The sequence below is a fragment of the Python bivittatus genome, unplaced genomic scaffold, assembly GCF_059951505.1.
Source record: "Python bivittatus isolate LINGU-HERP-01145 unplaced genomic scaffold, Pbiv_v1 ctg000180_np1212, whole genome shotgun sequence".
In the NCBI taxonomy this organism is placed as follows: Eukaryota; Metazoa; Chordata; class Lepidosauria; order Squamata; family Pythonidae; genus Python; species Python bivittatus.
In genome coordinates this window covers 5,641,356-5,655,948 of record NW_028277047.1, presented here as the reverse complement: position 1 = coordinate 5,655,948, position 14,593 = coordinate 5,641,356, and the positions used below count along the sequence as shown (strand labels likewise).

Sequence of the window (14,593 nt, the reverse complement as noted above, 5' to 3'; positions counted from 1 at the left end):
AAGCTGGAGATTGGGGGCTGCAGGGTGCAGAAGATCTCGACTGACACAAGGCAGCCGGCCAGCCTTCTGCCCATCTATCCATTTCCACGCGTGGGGGTCAGCCTGGCCCTTTCGTGGATCGTTTCCCACCACTGTCGCCTCTCTCATCCGGTGCTGCGAGGACACCATGACGTTTGCTGACGTTTTGGACAATGTCGGAGGAATGGGGCGTTTCCAAAGGACGCTGGTGAGCTTCTTGGCCATCCCGCTCTTGATGCTGGCCAGCCATAACCTCCTGCAAAATTTCACCGCCGGGATCCCTCAGCATCACTGCCAGATCCGCCTCTCCTCCAACGACACGCGCCAGGGCAACAGCACCGTCCGAAACCTGGGGGCTCACCAGCTGCTCCGGATCGCCGTCCCCACGGGCCCGAACCAACAGGCCGAGAAATGCCGGCGTTTCGTGGCCCTGCAGTGGCGCTTCCTGGACTCGAACGCGACTCTCAGCAACGAGACCGTCTTGGACACCGAAGCATGTGTGGACGGCTGGACCTACGACCGGAGCTTGTTCACCAACACGATCGTCAGCGAGGTGAGGAAGAAACCGTTTTTCGATTTTAGAGCTTTCTTGGGACGAGAAGGTTGAGGTATCCCAGACGGGCATCTTCTAGAGCGGTTGGGCTACATGTTCCACCCGAAGGGTTGGGATAAGCAAATTAGCTTCTAAGCTCTTGAGATGTTCAAGCTACAGGATGCTACCAAAGAGGGATAAGAAATGATGGCGGCCAGTATCTGGTGGCAGTGAGTTCCATCATTTATCGGAGCATTAAGATGCTCTCAACCTGAATCTCCTTGGGTTTAATTTCTCTGGATTACCTAAGATTGTGAGAAAGAGAAAGAATCATTTCTCTCAATCTGCATTTTCCTGATTCCTGAAGATCTCAGCCCATTTTGATTCCAAGCTCAGACACCCAACTCTGGTCATTCCTAGTAAGGTAACAGCTTTCAGCCCCCACCCCACCCCCCAATCAATTTTGGGGTGTCTTTCTCTGTCCCCTTTTCAGCTCCACAATCTCCTTTTAAAAGTTCACAAAGGGTGGGTTTTGAAAAGATTGCCTCCTACCTTTTCTCAAAAAACTAAACTGAGTTATTCTGGTGAGCATTTGGATGGGACACCACCAGGAAAGCCCAGGGCCAGGGGTTAGACTGGAAATTTAAAAAAGCAAACCTTGGATTGTTGAATGATTGTCAAGAAAACTATATCCATGAAGTGGCCAGGAATCAAATCTGACTCAGACATTTTAACTTTTTTAAAAATTGCATTTTGAGCCCTCCATGGATTGACTGCTGTGATTTGTTCAGCCATGAAATATGGTGTATTTTAAAGCTTTTTGGAGATGAGCTGGTGGCTCTAAGTGGCTCATAGGTGAGCAGAAAAGGACGCGCTGGTAGGCAGAGCCCCTTACATTGTGGAAAGCCACAATTGTGTGCTCTCGGTCTTCAGGCCACAGAACTTCAGAGCCAATCCTTGCCCTCTGCACAGGCCCAGAAACACTCTTCCACTTGGTCCTTCCAAACAAACGGTAGGAGGTTTAAGGATCCAAGCTCGTAGATCGATGGGATCTGAGGTCCGCAGAAATTCTCAACGGCTTTGGTTTTTCTCTTCCCTGCGCCCCCCAATTATTTTCCAGTGGAATCTAGTGTGCGAATCTCGGTCACTGAGGCAAATGGCCCAGTCCATTTACATGGCCGGCGTGTTGATCGGATCGCTGCTGATCGGAAATCTCTCGGACAGGTGAGAGGCAGCGTGGGGTAGGGGTTAGAGTCCTGGACTAGGAGTGGGGAGGGGGCTAGATTCGAGTCCAGCTTCGGCCCTGGAGGCTCCCCGAGGGACTCTGGGGCAGCTCGGCTCCCCGACCCCAAGGCCAGGTGTAGATGCTGGCCAGGGAGAGGAGAAATGTCATTAGCCCCCTTGAAGCACCGAAGCAGAAATAAAATAACTCCGTCTGGAAAAGTGATTTCCAGTCGCTCCTGATCTCCGTTTAAAAGAAAAAATATCTCTGGTTGCAGACTGTCTGTTGCTGTGTCTTGCAGATTCGGCAGAAGAGCCCTGATCATTTGGTGTTACCTGCAGATGGGGGCCGCCGGGGCTGGCACGGCCTTCGCGCCCAATTTCACCATTTACTGCATCCTCCGGTTCCTGTGCGGGATGGCGATGTCAGGCATTTCGCTCAATTCCGTCTCTCTTTGTGAGTCTCGAGCGACTCTCTTCCCTGTCAGCCAACTTTTCCAAACCCCGGCTCTGTTTTGCAGAAGGGGTTTTCCATTTCACTCTCTAAATCGGTGGCTCTCAGCCTTTTGGGGCCCGCAGCAGAGTATGAAAGGGGGCTGTTGTTCGGTGGCACGCCGGAAAATTATTAATTATATATGTCAAATTAATGGGGGGCTTTTGCAGAAGGCCAGGAACTGCCCAAAAGGACACGGCCTGTTTGCAGAAAAGGTAGTACCCCCTAAAAAAAAAAACTGGGGTTCAGGTTGGTCAAATTCAGGGTGCCACAGAGCGGCTTAAACATACTGCGTCCATCTGACCCTAAAAAGGTTGCTGAACAGTGATTTAGAGCTGTGGTTTTCAAATATATATAAATATACTTTCAAATATAAAATGCATATATATATATATATATATATACGTATGTATGTATTTTGAAAGGTGTAAGACATGGTTCGAGGGGATGCAATTCTTTAAAAATATCTGCCCTGTAGTGAATCTAGGGATCGTACAGAATATACAGCATGCAAAAAAAATTGAAAAGGAAATGAATGGAAGGCAAAAATCGCGTGCCATGCTAGAAGCCAGCCCGTGGCACGCTGCTTGAAAAATTCTGGGAGTTGAAGTCCATCCCTTTTCAAGATTGAGAAACACTGGCCTAGTTGCTCCTCCCACCCACCGGAAGAGCTCTGTGACTCAGGGCAGCGCCCACTGAATCAACTCGCGTTTCATTTAATCAACTCAAAAGTGAAGTCAACCGCTCTGGGTCAAGGCAGGGAGCTGGGGTGGGCATTGCAAAGTGAGCGGACCCCTCCAGCTAGGGCACACCCCTCAAGAGGGGAGCCCGGCTGGCTCCATCCAAGCCCTGCTTTGCCTGTGCCCGTGTGACCAACGAGCAGGGCTTGGATGGCATGGGGGTGGCTCCCATCTTGACTTTTTTGACATGCCGGTGGATGCCCCTGCCCGGCCCATCACCGTATCTTGTCTCCTGGCCAGGCATGGAGTGGATCCCCAGCAAATACCGGGCCATCGTGGGGACGATCAACGGCTACAGCTACACGACTGGGCAGTTCATCCTGGCCGGGGTGGCTTATCTCATCCGTGACTGGCGTTGGCTCCAGCTGGCCGTCTCCCTCCCTTACTTCGTCTTCTTCCTCTACTCCTGGTAGGTGGGCAGGTCCCCGAAAGGCTTTCGCCGAGCTCTTTGGCGAAGTAGTTTTTGCTCAGGTGAAATTCTTTTCCGTCTGACTCTTTCCATGATTTATATCAGTGTTGTCCAAACTTGGCCACTTTAAGATGAGTGGACTTCAACTCCCAGAATTCCCCAGCCAGCCAGCTGGCTGGCTGGGGAATTCTGGGAGTTGAAGTCCACTCATCTTAAAGTGGCCAAGTTTGGACAACACTGATTTATATTATTTATCCCTTTTTATTTTATTTATTTATTTACTTACATTTCAAAGTTAATCGCTGCCCTTCTCGTTCAAGAGCGCCTCTGAGCAGTTTTGCCTTTATTTGATACTTTATATTTGATTTGATTTGATTCTTTTGTCTTGCTTTATTTATAATCTTTCTTTTATTATTTATATTATATTTGATTACTTTGTTATTTTAGCTTGACTTTTTATTCTCTTGTTTAAATTTTATTTTGATTTCATTCTTGGTTCTTTGTATTTTATTGTTTAAGTTTTATTTCATTCTTTTATCAAAATAAAAGCAAGGTCAGATAAACTGTAAACTACATAGTTTATAGTTTATTTGATCTTGCTTTATTTTCTTTTTAAATTTTCTTTTATTATTCATATGATTTATCTTTTATTATTTTCTTATTTTAGCTTTATTCTGTACTTTATTTTTTAAGTTTTATTTTATTCTTTTATTCTTTATATTTTACTTTATTCTTTTATTTTTTCTTTTTTTTAAAAGGAGAAAGCTACCCGACTCACATGATGCTGGGTGGCATATATCATTAAAAATAATACGAGCAAGAAAAAGACAGGGAAAGGACATTGTGCGTCCATTAAAAAACCCACATTTCTGCTAACCATAAAACCTTATAAGGGCCTCAGCACCCCGCCAACCCAAGGCCTGGGGAAAAAGCCAGATTTTCAGGGAGTTTTAAGGGTCCCTGGTTGCTTCTCCCCCCAGAAACTGGTTTTGAATGCCCACCTCCGGGTTCACTGCCTTCAATCTGGGGCTCCTTTCACTCGATCTTCAATTCTGTCTCTTCTTCCAAGGCTCAGCTCTAACCACTAGGTCTCAGGGCTGTCAGAGAGCTGCAGAAATCATGTTCTCGGTCTCTTGCAGGTTTTTCGTCGAGTCCGCCCGCTGGCTGGCCATTTCGGGCAAGCAGGAGAAGGCGGTGAAGGGGCTGAAGAAGGCAGCCTGGATAAACGGGAAGAAGGAAGAAGGCAATAAACTTAGCGTCGAGGTATGAGGCCTAATTCAACCTGAGCCACTTTTGCAAAATACGATACAGGTAGTCCTCGTTTAACAACCATTCGTTAAGTGACCGTTCAAAGTTACAACAGTGCTAAAAAAAAGTGACTTACGACTGGTGCTCAAAGTTACGACTGCCATGCGATCATGATCTGGGCACTTGGCAACCAGCTCGCATTTACGACAGTTACGCGTCTTGGGGTCACAGGATCACCATTTGTGACCTTCCCTGGGGGCTTCCAACGAGCAAAGTCGATGGAGGAAGTTGGATTTGCGTAGCAACCCCTTGCTTTGCTTAACGACCATGGTGATTCACTTAAAGATCACAGCAAAAAAGGTCGCAAAATCAGGTCTGATTCGCTTAACAGCCGCCCCGCTTAACAACCAATTTTCTGGTCCCTATTGTGGTCATTAAGCGAGGACTACCTGTAAAAATGATTTTCAAAGGCGCTTGAAGGCTGGGTTATGAATTCCTAGCAGAACTGGCCCTTCCGTGCGGTACCAGGAAGGGCAGAGATGTCAAAAGTGGCTCTTCGGTGCCGTTAGCAAAGGATGCTGCTTTTCTAGTGTGCAAACCATCTTCACTGCCCTGGCACACTCAGACATCGCCACCTCAAGCCAGGCACTTCTTTTGGGCTCAGCTCTCCTGAGCCCGGCTGAAGGTTCCCCCACCTGCCTCGAAGAGCTAAAAAATGTCGTGGCACAAGGGTAACATCCTTTGGGATGAACGATTTGCCCATTCCCATTGCAAAGAACCGAGAACCCCAAAGGTGCTTCCCGGTTCTCTTTGCTCGTTCAGGGCTGGGTCAGACCTTATGCCTTGCTCCGCTCAGTGTGCACCGACCCATCCAGGCCGCCCTCTCCTTCTCCGCAGGTTTTGAAAGCCAGCATGCAGACGGAGCTGTCTTCCACAAAATCCAGTCACAACATGGGCGATCTGGGGCGGACGCCTGCCATGCGCAAGATCTCCTGCGGCGTGAGCTTGGTTTGGTAAGTGGTTTTCCTTCCCGGCTCCCTGCTTCTTTTTTTTCCCCCTGGATCTGCGGTTTCTTTCCCCTCGAATGTGGTTCAAAGGGGAGCAAAGAGGGGTGGGAAGGCCAGCCTCTTCTCCCTGGCCACCGGCTGGACGTCTGAGCCTCCTCGTTTGGTGGGGATGGGAGAACTCGACCTCTGGAAGAATCCCGAATGGTTCGAGCTGCCAGCCGGCGGAACGGGCCGCCACCTGGAATGGCGATCTCCCTTTCGCTGGGAGTCTTCAAACTAAGGTTGGGTGGTTCTCTGCTGGAGAGGCTGTCGTGGGTTCCCCGCGGAGCAGGGGGCTCGACTAGATGACCTCCAACCCTGTGATTCCACGTTTTATTTTCAGCACCAAGGTAGTAAATGTGGATTTGGAGGGGGGTTAGAAAGGCAGAGAAGAAACGAGGAAGAAAAGCAGAAGAAAAGCAAGAATTCACCTAAAAGGAGAAGTCCTAGTTTTGGGCCAGGAATACTGCCAAAAAACCTGGAGACCAGTCAGGGTTGTCCATGGTGACCTAGGACTCGTGGAGAAGTTCTCATATGAGCTTCTAAGCTCCTGTTTAAATCAGGACCAGGAGATCTAGGAGCTTTGTTTCAAACCGATGAGGACTAGAAACTTTATTTTAAAGCCTCCCCACGGAAGCCACACATCCCCCACTTCCTCCCACTCTCAGCAATCCCCCCCCTCCTAGCCTTCTAAAAAAGGTGCTGAGGTGCCCCCCTAAAAGGGCAGGAAGGCGGTCCCCTCTTTTGCTCAGCCCCATGGGTGGGATTATCCTGGGAAAATGGGAGGGGAGGCGGGGCGAAAACTTGCATCAGGATCTGTAGGGCCAAGGGGGTCCAGATGTTCTCAGAAAAAAAGGGCCTTTTGGGGTCCAAGCTTTCTGATGCTCTCCTCCCCTTGTAGGTTTGCCACCAGCTTCGCTTATTATGGGCTGGCCATGGACTTGCAGAACTTCAACTTCAACATCTACCTGACCCAGCTGGTCTTTGGGGCCGTCGACATCCCTGCCAAGTTCATCTCCGTCCTGACCATCATGTATGTGGGCCGGCGGTTCTCCCAGGCCCTTTCGCTCATCTTGGCTGGAGTGTGTATCTTGGCCAACATCTTTGTTCCTCAAGGTAAGGGTCCCACCAGGAGTAGACCGGAGCATGGCATTCTGCCTGTCTGCTCTTTCACTGATAGTGTATTATTATTATTTTTGTGATTTGTTTTTCTATTTCTTTTTTGTTATTAATTAAAAAGCAATAAATTATTACTATTATCAATAATTATTATTATCATAATACAATATATTAATATTATTGATAATATTATAATTAATACAATACAATATAATAATATTGATAATATTAATATAATATTAATATAATATTATCAATATAATTATCAATATCATTATCATTATTCCAGGTCCTTGGGAAGGACTCGATAGGTGGATAAAAATGCCAAATCCAGTCTAAACATTTGGCAGGCTGTGCAACCAACTAGAATAATACTACTAATAAAAAGATCTTCCCTGAAAGCGAAATATAAATTTGTCCCTGACTGGTGAGTTTCTGGTCTCCCTAGGTCTCAGCAACCTGAGGATGATTTTTGCCGTAATTGGTAAAGGCTCTCTGGCCGCTTCGTTCAATTGCGCCTACATTTTTTCGGGAGAACTTTTCCCGACCGTGATCAGGTGAGTGAAGCCAAAGTGTGCAAATCCTTTCTGCCACCCCAGGGTGTTGATTTTAAGACCAAGAGAGCTTGTGTTGACTTAGGAATGATTTGCAGATCCTGTCTTTTCCCCTTTCTAAAATTAAATTTAAAAAATTTAATTTAAAACAATTTAAATTTTAAAGGGTTCTTCGTCTGTTTTATCCGCCGTGGGCTGCGTTTTCACGCAGCCGAGGGGACCCGGGTTCAGTTTACACTTTAGTTGGTTCATTTCCAAACGTGTATTGGGCAAACGCAGAAATGGGAACGAGCAGATCACAGGAATCGGCCTGTCGGTAAGCCGCTGGTTCAAAGAGGAAGGGAAGAGAGAGTTCAACAGGTTGGGCGATCGACGGGTTAGCTCCTTTTCCAAATCCCTGCTAAAGCCGTGCGGAACTTGTGGGGGGATTTTATAAACTTGTCGCTCTGCCTAAACTACCTCACAGAGACGTTGTAAGGACAAATCGAGGAAGTGACGTTGCGCTCAGTTTAGCCTACCTTGCAGGGTCGTTGTGAGATTAAAACGATGCTGGAGACGGCTCCCTCGGTTGTCATTTCAGCACCATCTTCTAAACTGTGGTTTCTATACCAGGCCCTTTTTTTGCACGTGGTTCGCCAATGGGTTTAAGTTTTGTGGGTTTTTAAGAATATTCTTGGGGTTCTCTGAGCTTGGTTGTTTTCTTGCAAACATTTCGTTACCCGGCCAGGTCACATCTTCAGTGCTTCCCTTATGTGAGTAAGAATATTCTATCATGTACCACCGTATTGCGCACTTAGCGAGCACGTTCGCACAACACGCTCTTCCAGATCACTCAAGGACCAAACAGAGGCATAAACTCTGGACCTGAATTAAATTTCCGTGACATAACGTGTCATGCAAACTGAGAAAAGGAACTATTGTGGTGACCATGTTAGATTCAGTGGGTAAACCAAACCATTGTATATCGACCGTCTCACCCCATAAAAGGCGCTGGTTTTGCAAACTTCCTTGTTATCGGTGAAGAGACCTTCCTCTGTGCTGTTTTATCAGACGGGGCTTAGAAAAAGAATCGGAGAGTCTCCACTTTTAACGGAGATATTTGGGTTCTAACTTGAAACAAAATGACTTGCTTGAATTTTCGCAACATCCTTCCTTTCCTCTCCAGAAATCAGCATCTTCCTTCACCTGGTTCAGAAATATGCTTGGAAAAGAATCACTGACAGCACCATCCACCGGGTGGTCAAAAAGGTCAAGATGGTGGTGATTGAAGCCCTACCCCCTTTTTATGAGTGTTGCACACTTACACGCCACACCTAAAAGCAGGGCAAAGCTTTGACTGCACAGTCAGGGCCACCATCTTGACTTTTTTGACCTGACTACACCTGATCCCCTCCGAAGGTGCTGGAAAAGGCTCTTCTAAAAGCAGCTGGCCCTGATTCATCCTACCAACAAGGCTTTCGATGTCCTTTCTCACCCACAGGCAATCCGGAATGGGCCTGGGAGGAACCATGGCTCGGGTGGGTAGCATGACCGCCCCGTTGGTGAGAATGAGCGGAGAATTCTTCCCACCGCTGCCCCTGATCATCTACGGAGCAGCCCCCATCATTTCTGGCATCGTCACCTGCTTTCTCCCGGAGACCCGGAACGTCCCGTTGCCGGAGACGATCGAACAAGTCGAAAGACGGTGAGTCCTGACCTGTCTCCCTGGTCGTGGGGAGGCTCCGCTGAGATGCAAGAAAGGGTTGGGGCTCCCTAGATAGGAGGGGGTGCCTTTGGGGAGAGGCAAAATGGGCAGTGGTTACATCAGGGATGGGGGCCAGGCTGGGGGGTTTCTTTTCTTTGCCAAGATTTTTTGGGGAGGGTCCTTGAGAGTTTCTCCTTGCTTTTCAAACCAAAGAAAGGGCACGTAATGACTTACAACAGAGTTTTCAGCTCTACCCTGTCGCAAAACGTCAAGGCCACCATCACGCTGTTGGCTTTTGGAGAGGGGCCCTTGAGCAGCAAAATGGGGCTGTGTGAACACTTGGGAGAATTGGTGAACCATCCTTGCCCTAGAGCTCCTCCCTCCCTTCCTTCCTCACCCTGTTTCCCTTCCCCTTCCCCTTCCCCTTCCCCTTCCCCTTCCCCTTCCCCTTCCCCTTCCTCCCTTCCTTCCTTCCTTCCCCCCTTCCCCCCTTCCCCCCTTCCTTCCTTCCTTCCTTCCTTCCTTCCTTCCTTCCTTCCTTCCTTCCTTCCTTCCTTCCTTCCTTCCTCCCTTCCTCCCTTCCTTCCTGACAAACAGCATCTTTCACACCCCATATGTAACCCAAGGCATCCAACTGGGGACTATCATGAATGGAATGCTGGCTTAGGTTGATCACAGAACAAAAGATCAGGAAGGGATCTCAGAGGTCCCCTAGTTCAACCCCTGCTGGGTACAGAATCTGCTGAAGCATTTCCAACCTCTCCTTGAAGACCTCCAGTGAAGGGGACACACCGCTTCCTGAGGCAGCCTATTCTGCTGGTGAACAACTCTTGCCACCAGGAAATGTCTCCCAGTATCTAATCTGAATCTACTCCCCAGCATCCATTTAAACTCTGGCTAGAGCTGCAAAGGACATTCATGGACAAAGACAGTTTATTTCTAAGCCTATGTCTGGGAACAACAGTACAGGGCTATTGTATCTGTGGCAGGCCTGTTTGGCTTCCTAGAAAAATCTAGTGGGTGAATAATGGACTAGAGAAGTCTTCTCCATCTAGATGTGTTGGCCCATCCAGATGTGTTGGCCTTCAGACCCCATCACTGGGAGATATAGTTGATCTAACTTAGTACCAAGGTGTGGTCTGGGTTTCTCTGTCCATGTAAGCTTCAGCTTGGTTGCTTCCTGTGAGATGATTTGTTGACCCATCATATGGATGATCTTTCTCCAACCCTTTCTCCTAAAGGTCAAGACCCAACGAAGAAGATGAGCTGCAAATGAAGGTCCTCCTGCCCTCAATCAAATCAGAGTACCTCAAAGACGAACGCTAAGGGGCGAAATCAGACCGCCTCGCTCCCCACCATCACCGCACGCTATTCCCCATCCCCAGGGCTAGACACTGTTCTTCTGGGACTTCTCAAACTCGGGCTGCTAACCAGAGCTCACCAAAAAAGAAACATCTGAAGGAAGACATGGGTTTGGCATGAAACTCACATCTGTGAACGAAGCTGCAGAAAGGCCAAACATGGCATAGAAACGCAATCTGTTTCATGCTGGTGGAGAAGACTTGGCTAGTGGGGCTGTCTGGAACTATGGTCCGGCATCTGCTAACGACAAAGGGGTATCCTTCTGCTGTCCCTTTTTCGATTCTTCCCATGTAAACGAGACTCAAACTATCCAGGTCTTCCGAGAGGACACCTGCAAAATGAGGCCCGTTGTCTGTATCATAAGACACACGAATGCCTTCTCCAGAAATTCCTGGCTGTGCACGCAGAAGACAGGCGGAGGTGCTGTGATACGCCTTCGTCACTGACACAACTTCTTTGCGGGGATCAATTTCGTACAGGTCCAAGGGCATAAAATGTGAACTTGTCGGCTGTCCCAGACGAGCGAATGTTGCTGCTCATGTTTACGTTGCTTCTATGACAAAGATAGTCACTTTTCTTTTCTTAGATCCCAGCCAGGGTTACAAAATGGCTGGGTCCACAGAATACACTCGGTTATGGGGTTACACAATCCAGTGAACCGTAAATGAACCCAATGGGCTGGTTTTGCCCACGGAGCTAAGCCCCACGTGCGCACAGACGGACACAGTTAGTTCAACTAGCTGAGCGGAGCAGCGGAGCTCGGTCGGTCTTCCCCTGACCTGGTCCAGCGTTTGTGTGAATTCAGCCAATCTGCATATTGGGTTGGCCTGAAGCAAGACAAGGGTTAGATCGACAAAGCACAATCGGTGACTGGAAACTCCATATGGACTTTCTGCGTAAACGTGAAAAAAAAAAAAGAACTTGAGATTTATGGCTTGGATGATTAGAGAGGATAGATTGTAGAAAGAAGAGAGTCAGGATGTAACTTTAGAGAAAGAGGTTAAAATATACAGTGGTACCTCTACTTACGAACGCCCCTACTTACGAATTTTTCAAGATACGACCAGCTCCGGCCCCCAAAATTTACCTCTACTTACGAACTCCCCTCGACTTACGAACCGGATGCGTGGCCATTTTCCGCCCGTTCCACATGGTCTGCGGCCATTTTCCGCCTGTTCCACGTGGTCCGTGGCCATTTTCCCGCCCCTGACACATGGTCCGCGGCCATTTTTCCACCCTGCCGCGTGGTCTGCGGACGCCGGAACGGATTAACGGTAATTACATTGAACCTTATGGGAAAATTTACTTCGACTTGCGACCAACTCGACTTGCGATCAGAGTCACGGAACGGATTAAGGTCGTAAGTAGAGGTACCACTGTAATTGTACTCATAACTGCTGCGAAAAAGATCAGAAGTTACCTTTTTTCCTTTCTTTTCTATTTTTCTTTTCCTTTGTTTTTTCCCTTTCTTGTCCTTTTAGCTTTCTCTTTGAGTCCTTTCTTTTTCTTTTTTCTTCCTTACTTTATATCCTTTTTTTTATCCTTCTTTTTAAAAGTTTGAATAAAAATTATACATAAAAAAAAAAATCAGCAAAGCACAGCTGGGGAGTCGGCCAACAACCGCTGCTTCGAACGGGCACGGCGTTCGTGCTGCCTGCTTTTGAATGTTGCATATATTTAAAAAAAAGCAGCCTGTACTTTTTTTCCCCCTCCTTTTTTGCACTTCTTTGCTGCCACTGGGCACCAGCGTTTACAGTTTTCTCTGTGTGTGTATGTGTTTGTGCACAACGGCTGACAGAGGATGCCTTAATAAATTTATTAGTCCTCAACGGGCAGAGGACTCCAGAGGTTGTTCTTGCATCGTTTGGTGAAAAACGCGCCTCTCTGGTTCGTTGGAAGTGGGCCCTGATGTTGCTTGTCGGGTTTGCTGCAGCTATTTGAACATGCAAAGTCTTCCAAATTGGGTTTTAAAGTTTTAGGAAAGAGTCGGGGGGAAAATCTCAGCCACAGACTGAAAACAGGCAGGATTTTTCTCCTGCAAGCTGAGCAGATTTCTGTTGCTAAATGATAGCCCAGTGTTTGTCAACCTTGAGAATTTTAAGATGGGTGGACTTCAATTCCCAGAATTCCCCAGGCTAGCTGGGGAATTCTGGGAGATGAAGTCCACACAGCTTAAAGTGGCTGAGGTTGAGAAACACCACTCTAAGCAGAGGATCACACTCACACACACTCCTAGAGGGAGAAGCGAAGGGGCTGTGGGGCAGAAATTGATCTTGCTGACCTGGAACACGACAGCAGGATTCACACAACACGCCGAACCAGGTCCGCTGTGAAGCAGGATTGCATGTGCCCTGCCTGATAAGCTCAGTGAGTTTTCCCCTGAACCTCGCACCTTTGTGTGTGCACGTGTCAGTGTGTGTACATACCTTAACCGTCCTGCCCAGATTCTAGCTGGGGAATTCTGGGAGTTGAACCCCACTCATCTTAAAGTTCCCAAGGTTGAGAAAGCCTCTCTCCTAAATGTAAATGTAAAGCAAGTTTCTAGTCCTTATTGGGGCAGGGGGGAGCTTGATGTGGCTTCTATGTCACCAAATCTTTGGTCTCACTACCTTACTGAGTCCGGCACAACGTTTTTGGGGGTGCCAAGCGGGATACATCAGAGAACACATTCACACTTATGAACGTTACATATTCTCACCCTGATCCGCTCCTCCTGCCTTTGCTTCTGCTGATGTTAGTGGTTATTCCGGGGACAGCAGATCTAAAGAATTCCAAGTCAAAGGTTATTTTCAGATTTTTTTTCCATCCGTGCCCACGGACTGAACTTGGCTCTCATTGCACAAACAATGGAATTATATAACACCGAAGGGTGGCCTCTTCGTTGGGAGAAAGTTGATTTTAATCACGGTTCGCCTAAGCTTTCCAAGGTCTGGCCAAACTGTCACCAGGGGGTCCTTCGCACGGGAACGATGACCTTGACAATCTCATCGGGGACTTTCGGGAAGTAAAGCCATAGGTTTGGTGGGGGGATCAGCCCTGTCCCGCTTCTAAGAGTTGGATCCGTTGCAGTCGTTCTCGGCGATCTAATAGTTGGATCTCCTGATAATCGAACAGTTGGATCGATAGCAATCGCTACATTTTGCCATCCACATGGAACCCAGTGACTGAACCAGGTGTGAGTTTCTTAAGTTCAAAGTGATCGAGCTTTTAAAACAAAGCTTGCACAAAAGTGATCCACGTCAGCCCACATCCAAGAGCCTTTCTTCCTCAAAGATTCGGTTCTTTTCTTTCTTTTCTTTCAAAAAACTCTTGCTTTTCCAACGCCTCAAACAGAGAGGCTGGATTCACACAACTCAATAAACCCGGGTTATCCTTACAAAACCCAGTTACACTGCTGGAGTTCTCCTAACACATCCCACCCACCCAAGAAGCCCCTTTCTGACTTAATGGGAGGCTTGGTTCCCAGAACAAGCCAAAAGCTAGATTGTCTACGACGCCACAACCCACAAACTTCCCCACCCCATTTTAATCTAGATGAGTTTGTAGTGCAAACCCAGCCTAAAAGATATTTCCGGTCACTGGGAGTGGATGTCCACCCATCTTAAGGCCACCAAAGTTGAGAAACACTTCTTAGAGCCACTCTCCTAAATGTAATGCAAGATTCTAGTCCTCATTGGGGCAGGGGGAAGCTTGATGTGGCTTCTATGATGTCAGAGCCTTGGTCTCACTACCAAGTGAGCCCAGCACAAGATTTTTGGGGGTGCCAACCGGGAGATATCAGAAAACACATGTGCACTCATGAACATTACATGTTCTTACCCTGATCCACCACTCCAGACCTTTCTGTCACTGGTTCCCCTCCAGGCAAAGTTGAGGTGAAGGCACTAAATTAGGACTTCTTTGGTAGCCAAGGATGCTGGGACCTGTAGTTCCACAACTCCAGGAGGACCCCTTCCCACCTCCTGCGTCTCTGCATCTGAAAACACAGCAGAGCCAAGACAGGGATTGTAGCTTGATGGCAGCGGGATTAGAAAATACCATTTTCGACCTTCAGTTTGCACCCTGCCAGCCTACCTGCTTTCTTGTGCAGCTGGCTTGGAGCCCTGAATGCCAAGGATTTAGAAGAAAAAAGCCCTGATTTCTTAGGCTTGACCCCGATTGACCCTG

General features: G+C 47.9%; 1 protein-coding gene across 2 annotated transcripts; it reads left to right on the top strand.

Annotated features, from left to right (window-relative positions):
• Positions 1 to 12,273, top strand: LOC103051678 (solute carrier family 22 member 6-A-like). 2 transcript variants are annotated; one of them, XM_007438497.3, is made up of 10 exons: positions 1 to 571; positions 1,671 to 1,774; positions 2,074 to 2,228; positions 3,245 to 3,413; positions 4,553 to 4,676; positions 5,559 to 5,674; positions 6,609 to 6,823; positions 7,275 to 7,383; positions 8,861 to 9,064; positions 10,306 to 12,273. In XM_007438497.3, exons 1-10 carry the CDS (start codon positions 167 to 169, stop codon positions 10,388 to 10,390), a joined length of 1,686 nt encoding a protein of 561 aa, XP_007438559.2. In that variant the 5' UTR covers positions 1 to 166; the 3' UTR covers positions 10,391 to 12,273. The 2 variants fall into 2 exon arrangements, with proteins under 2 accessions (XP_007438559.2, XP_087993542.1); XM_088137416.1 differs by lacking the exon at positions 10,306 to 12,273 and having other exon boundaries at positions 8,861 to 9,068.
• Positions 12,274 to 14,593: the final 2,320 nt, after the last annotated feature.

Excerpts from the sequence above, each read along its gene's own strand:
- LOC103051678 (XM_007438497.3), top strand. The coding sequence starts at position 167 with ATGACGTTTGCTGACGTTTTGGACAATGTCGGAGGAATGGGGCGTTTC. Across the intron at positions 2,229-3,244 it reads GCTCAATTCCGTCTCTCTTT|GCATGGAGTGGATCCCCAGC; the intron begins GTGAGTCTCGAG and ends TCTCCTGGCCAG. Across the intron at positions 7,384-8,860 it reads CTTTTCCCGACCGTGATCAG|GCAATCCGGAATGGGCCTGG; the intron begins GTGAGTGAAGCC and ends TCTCACCCACAG.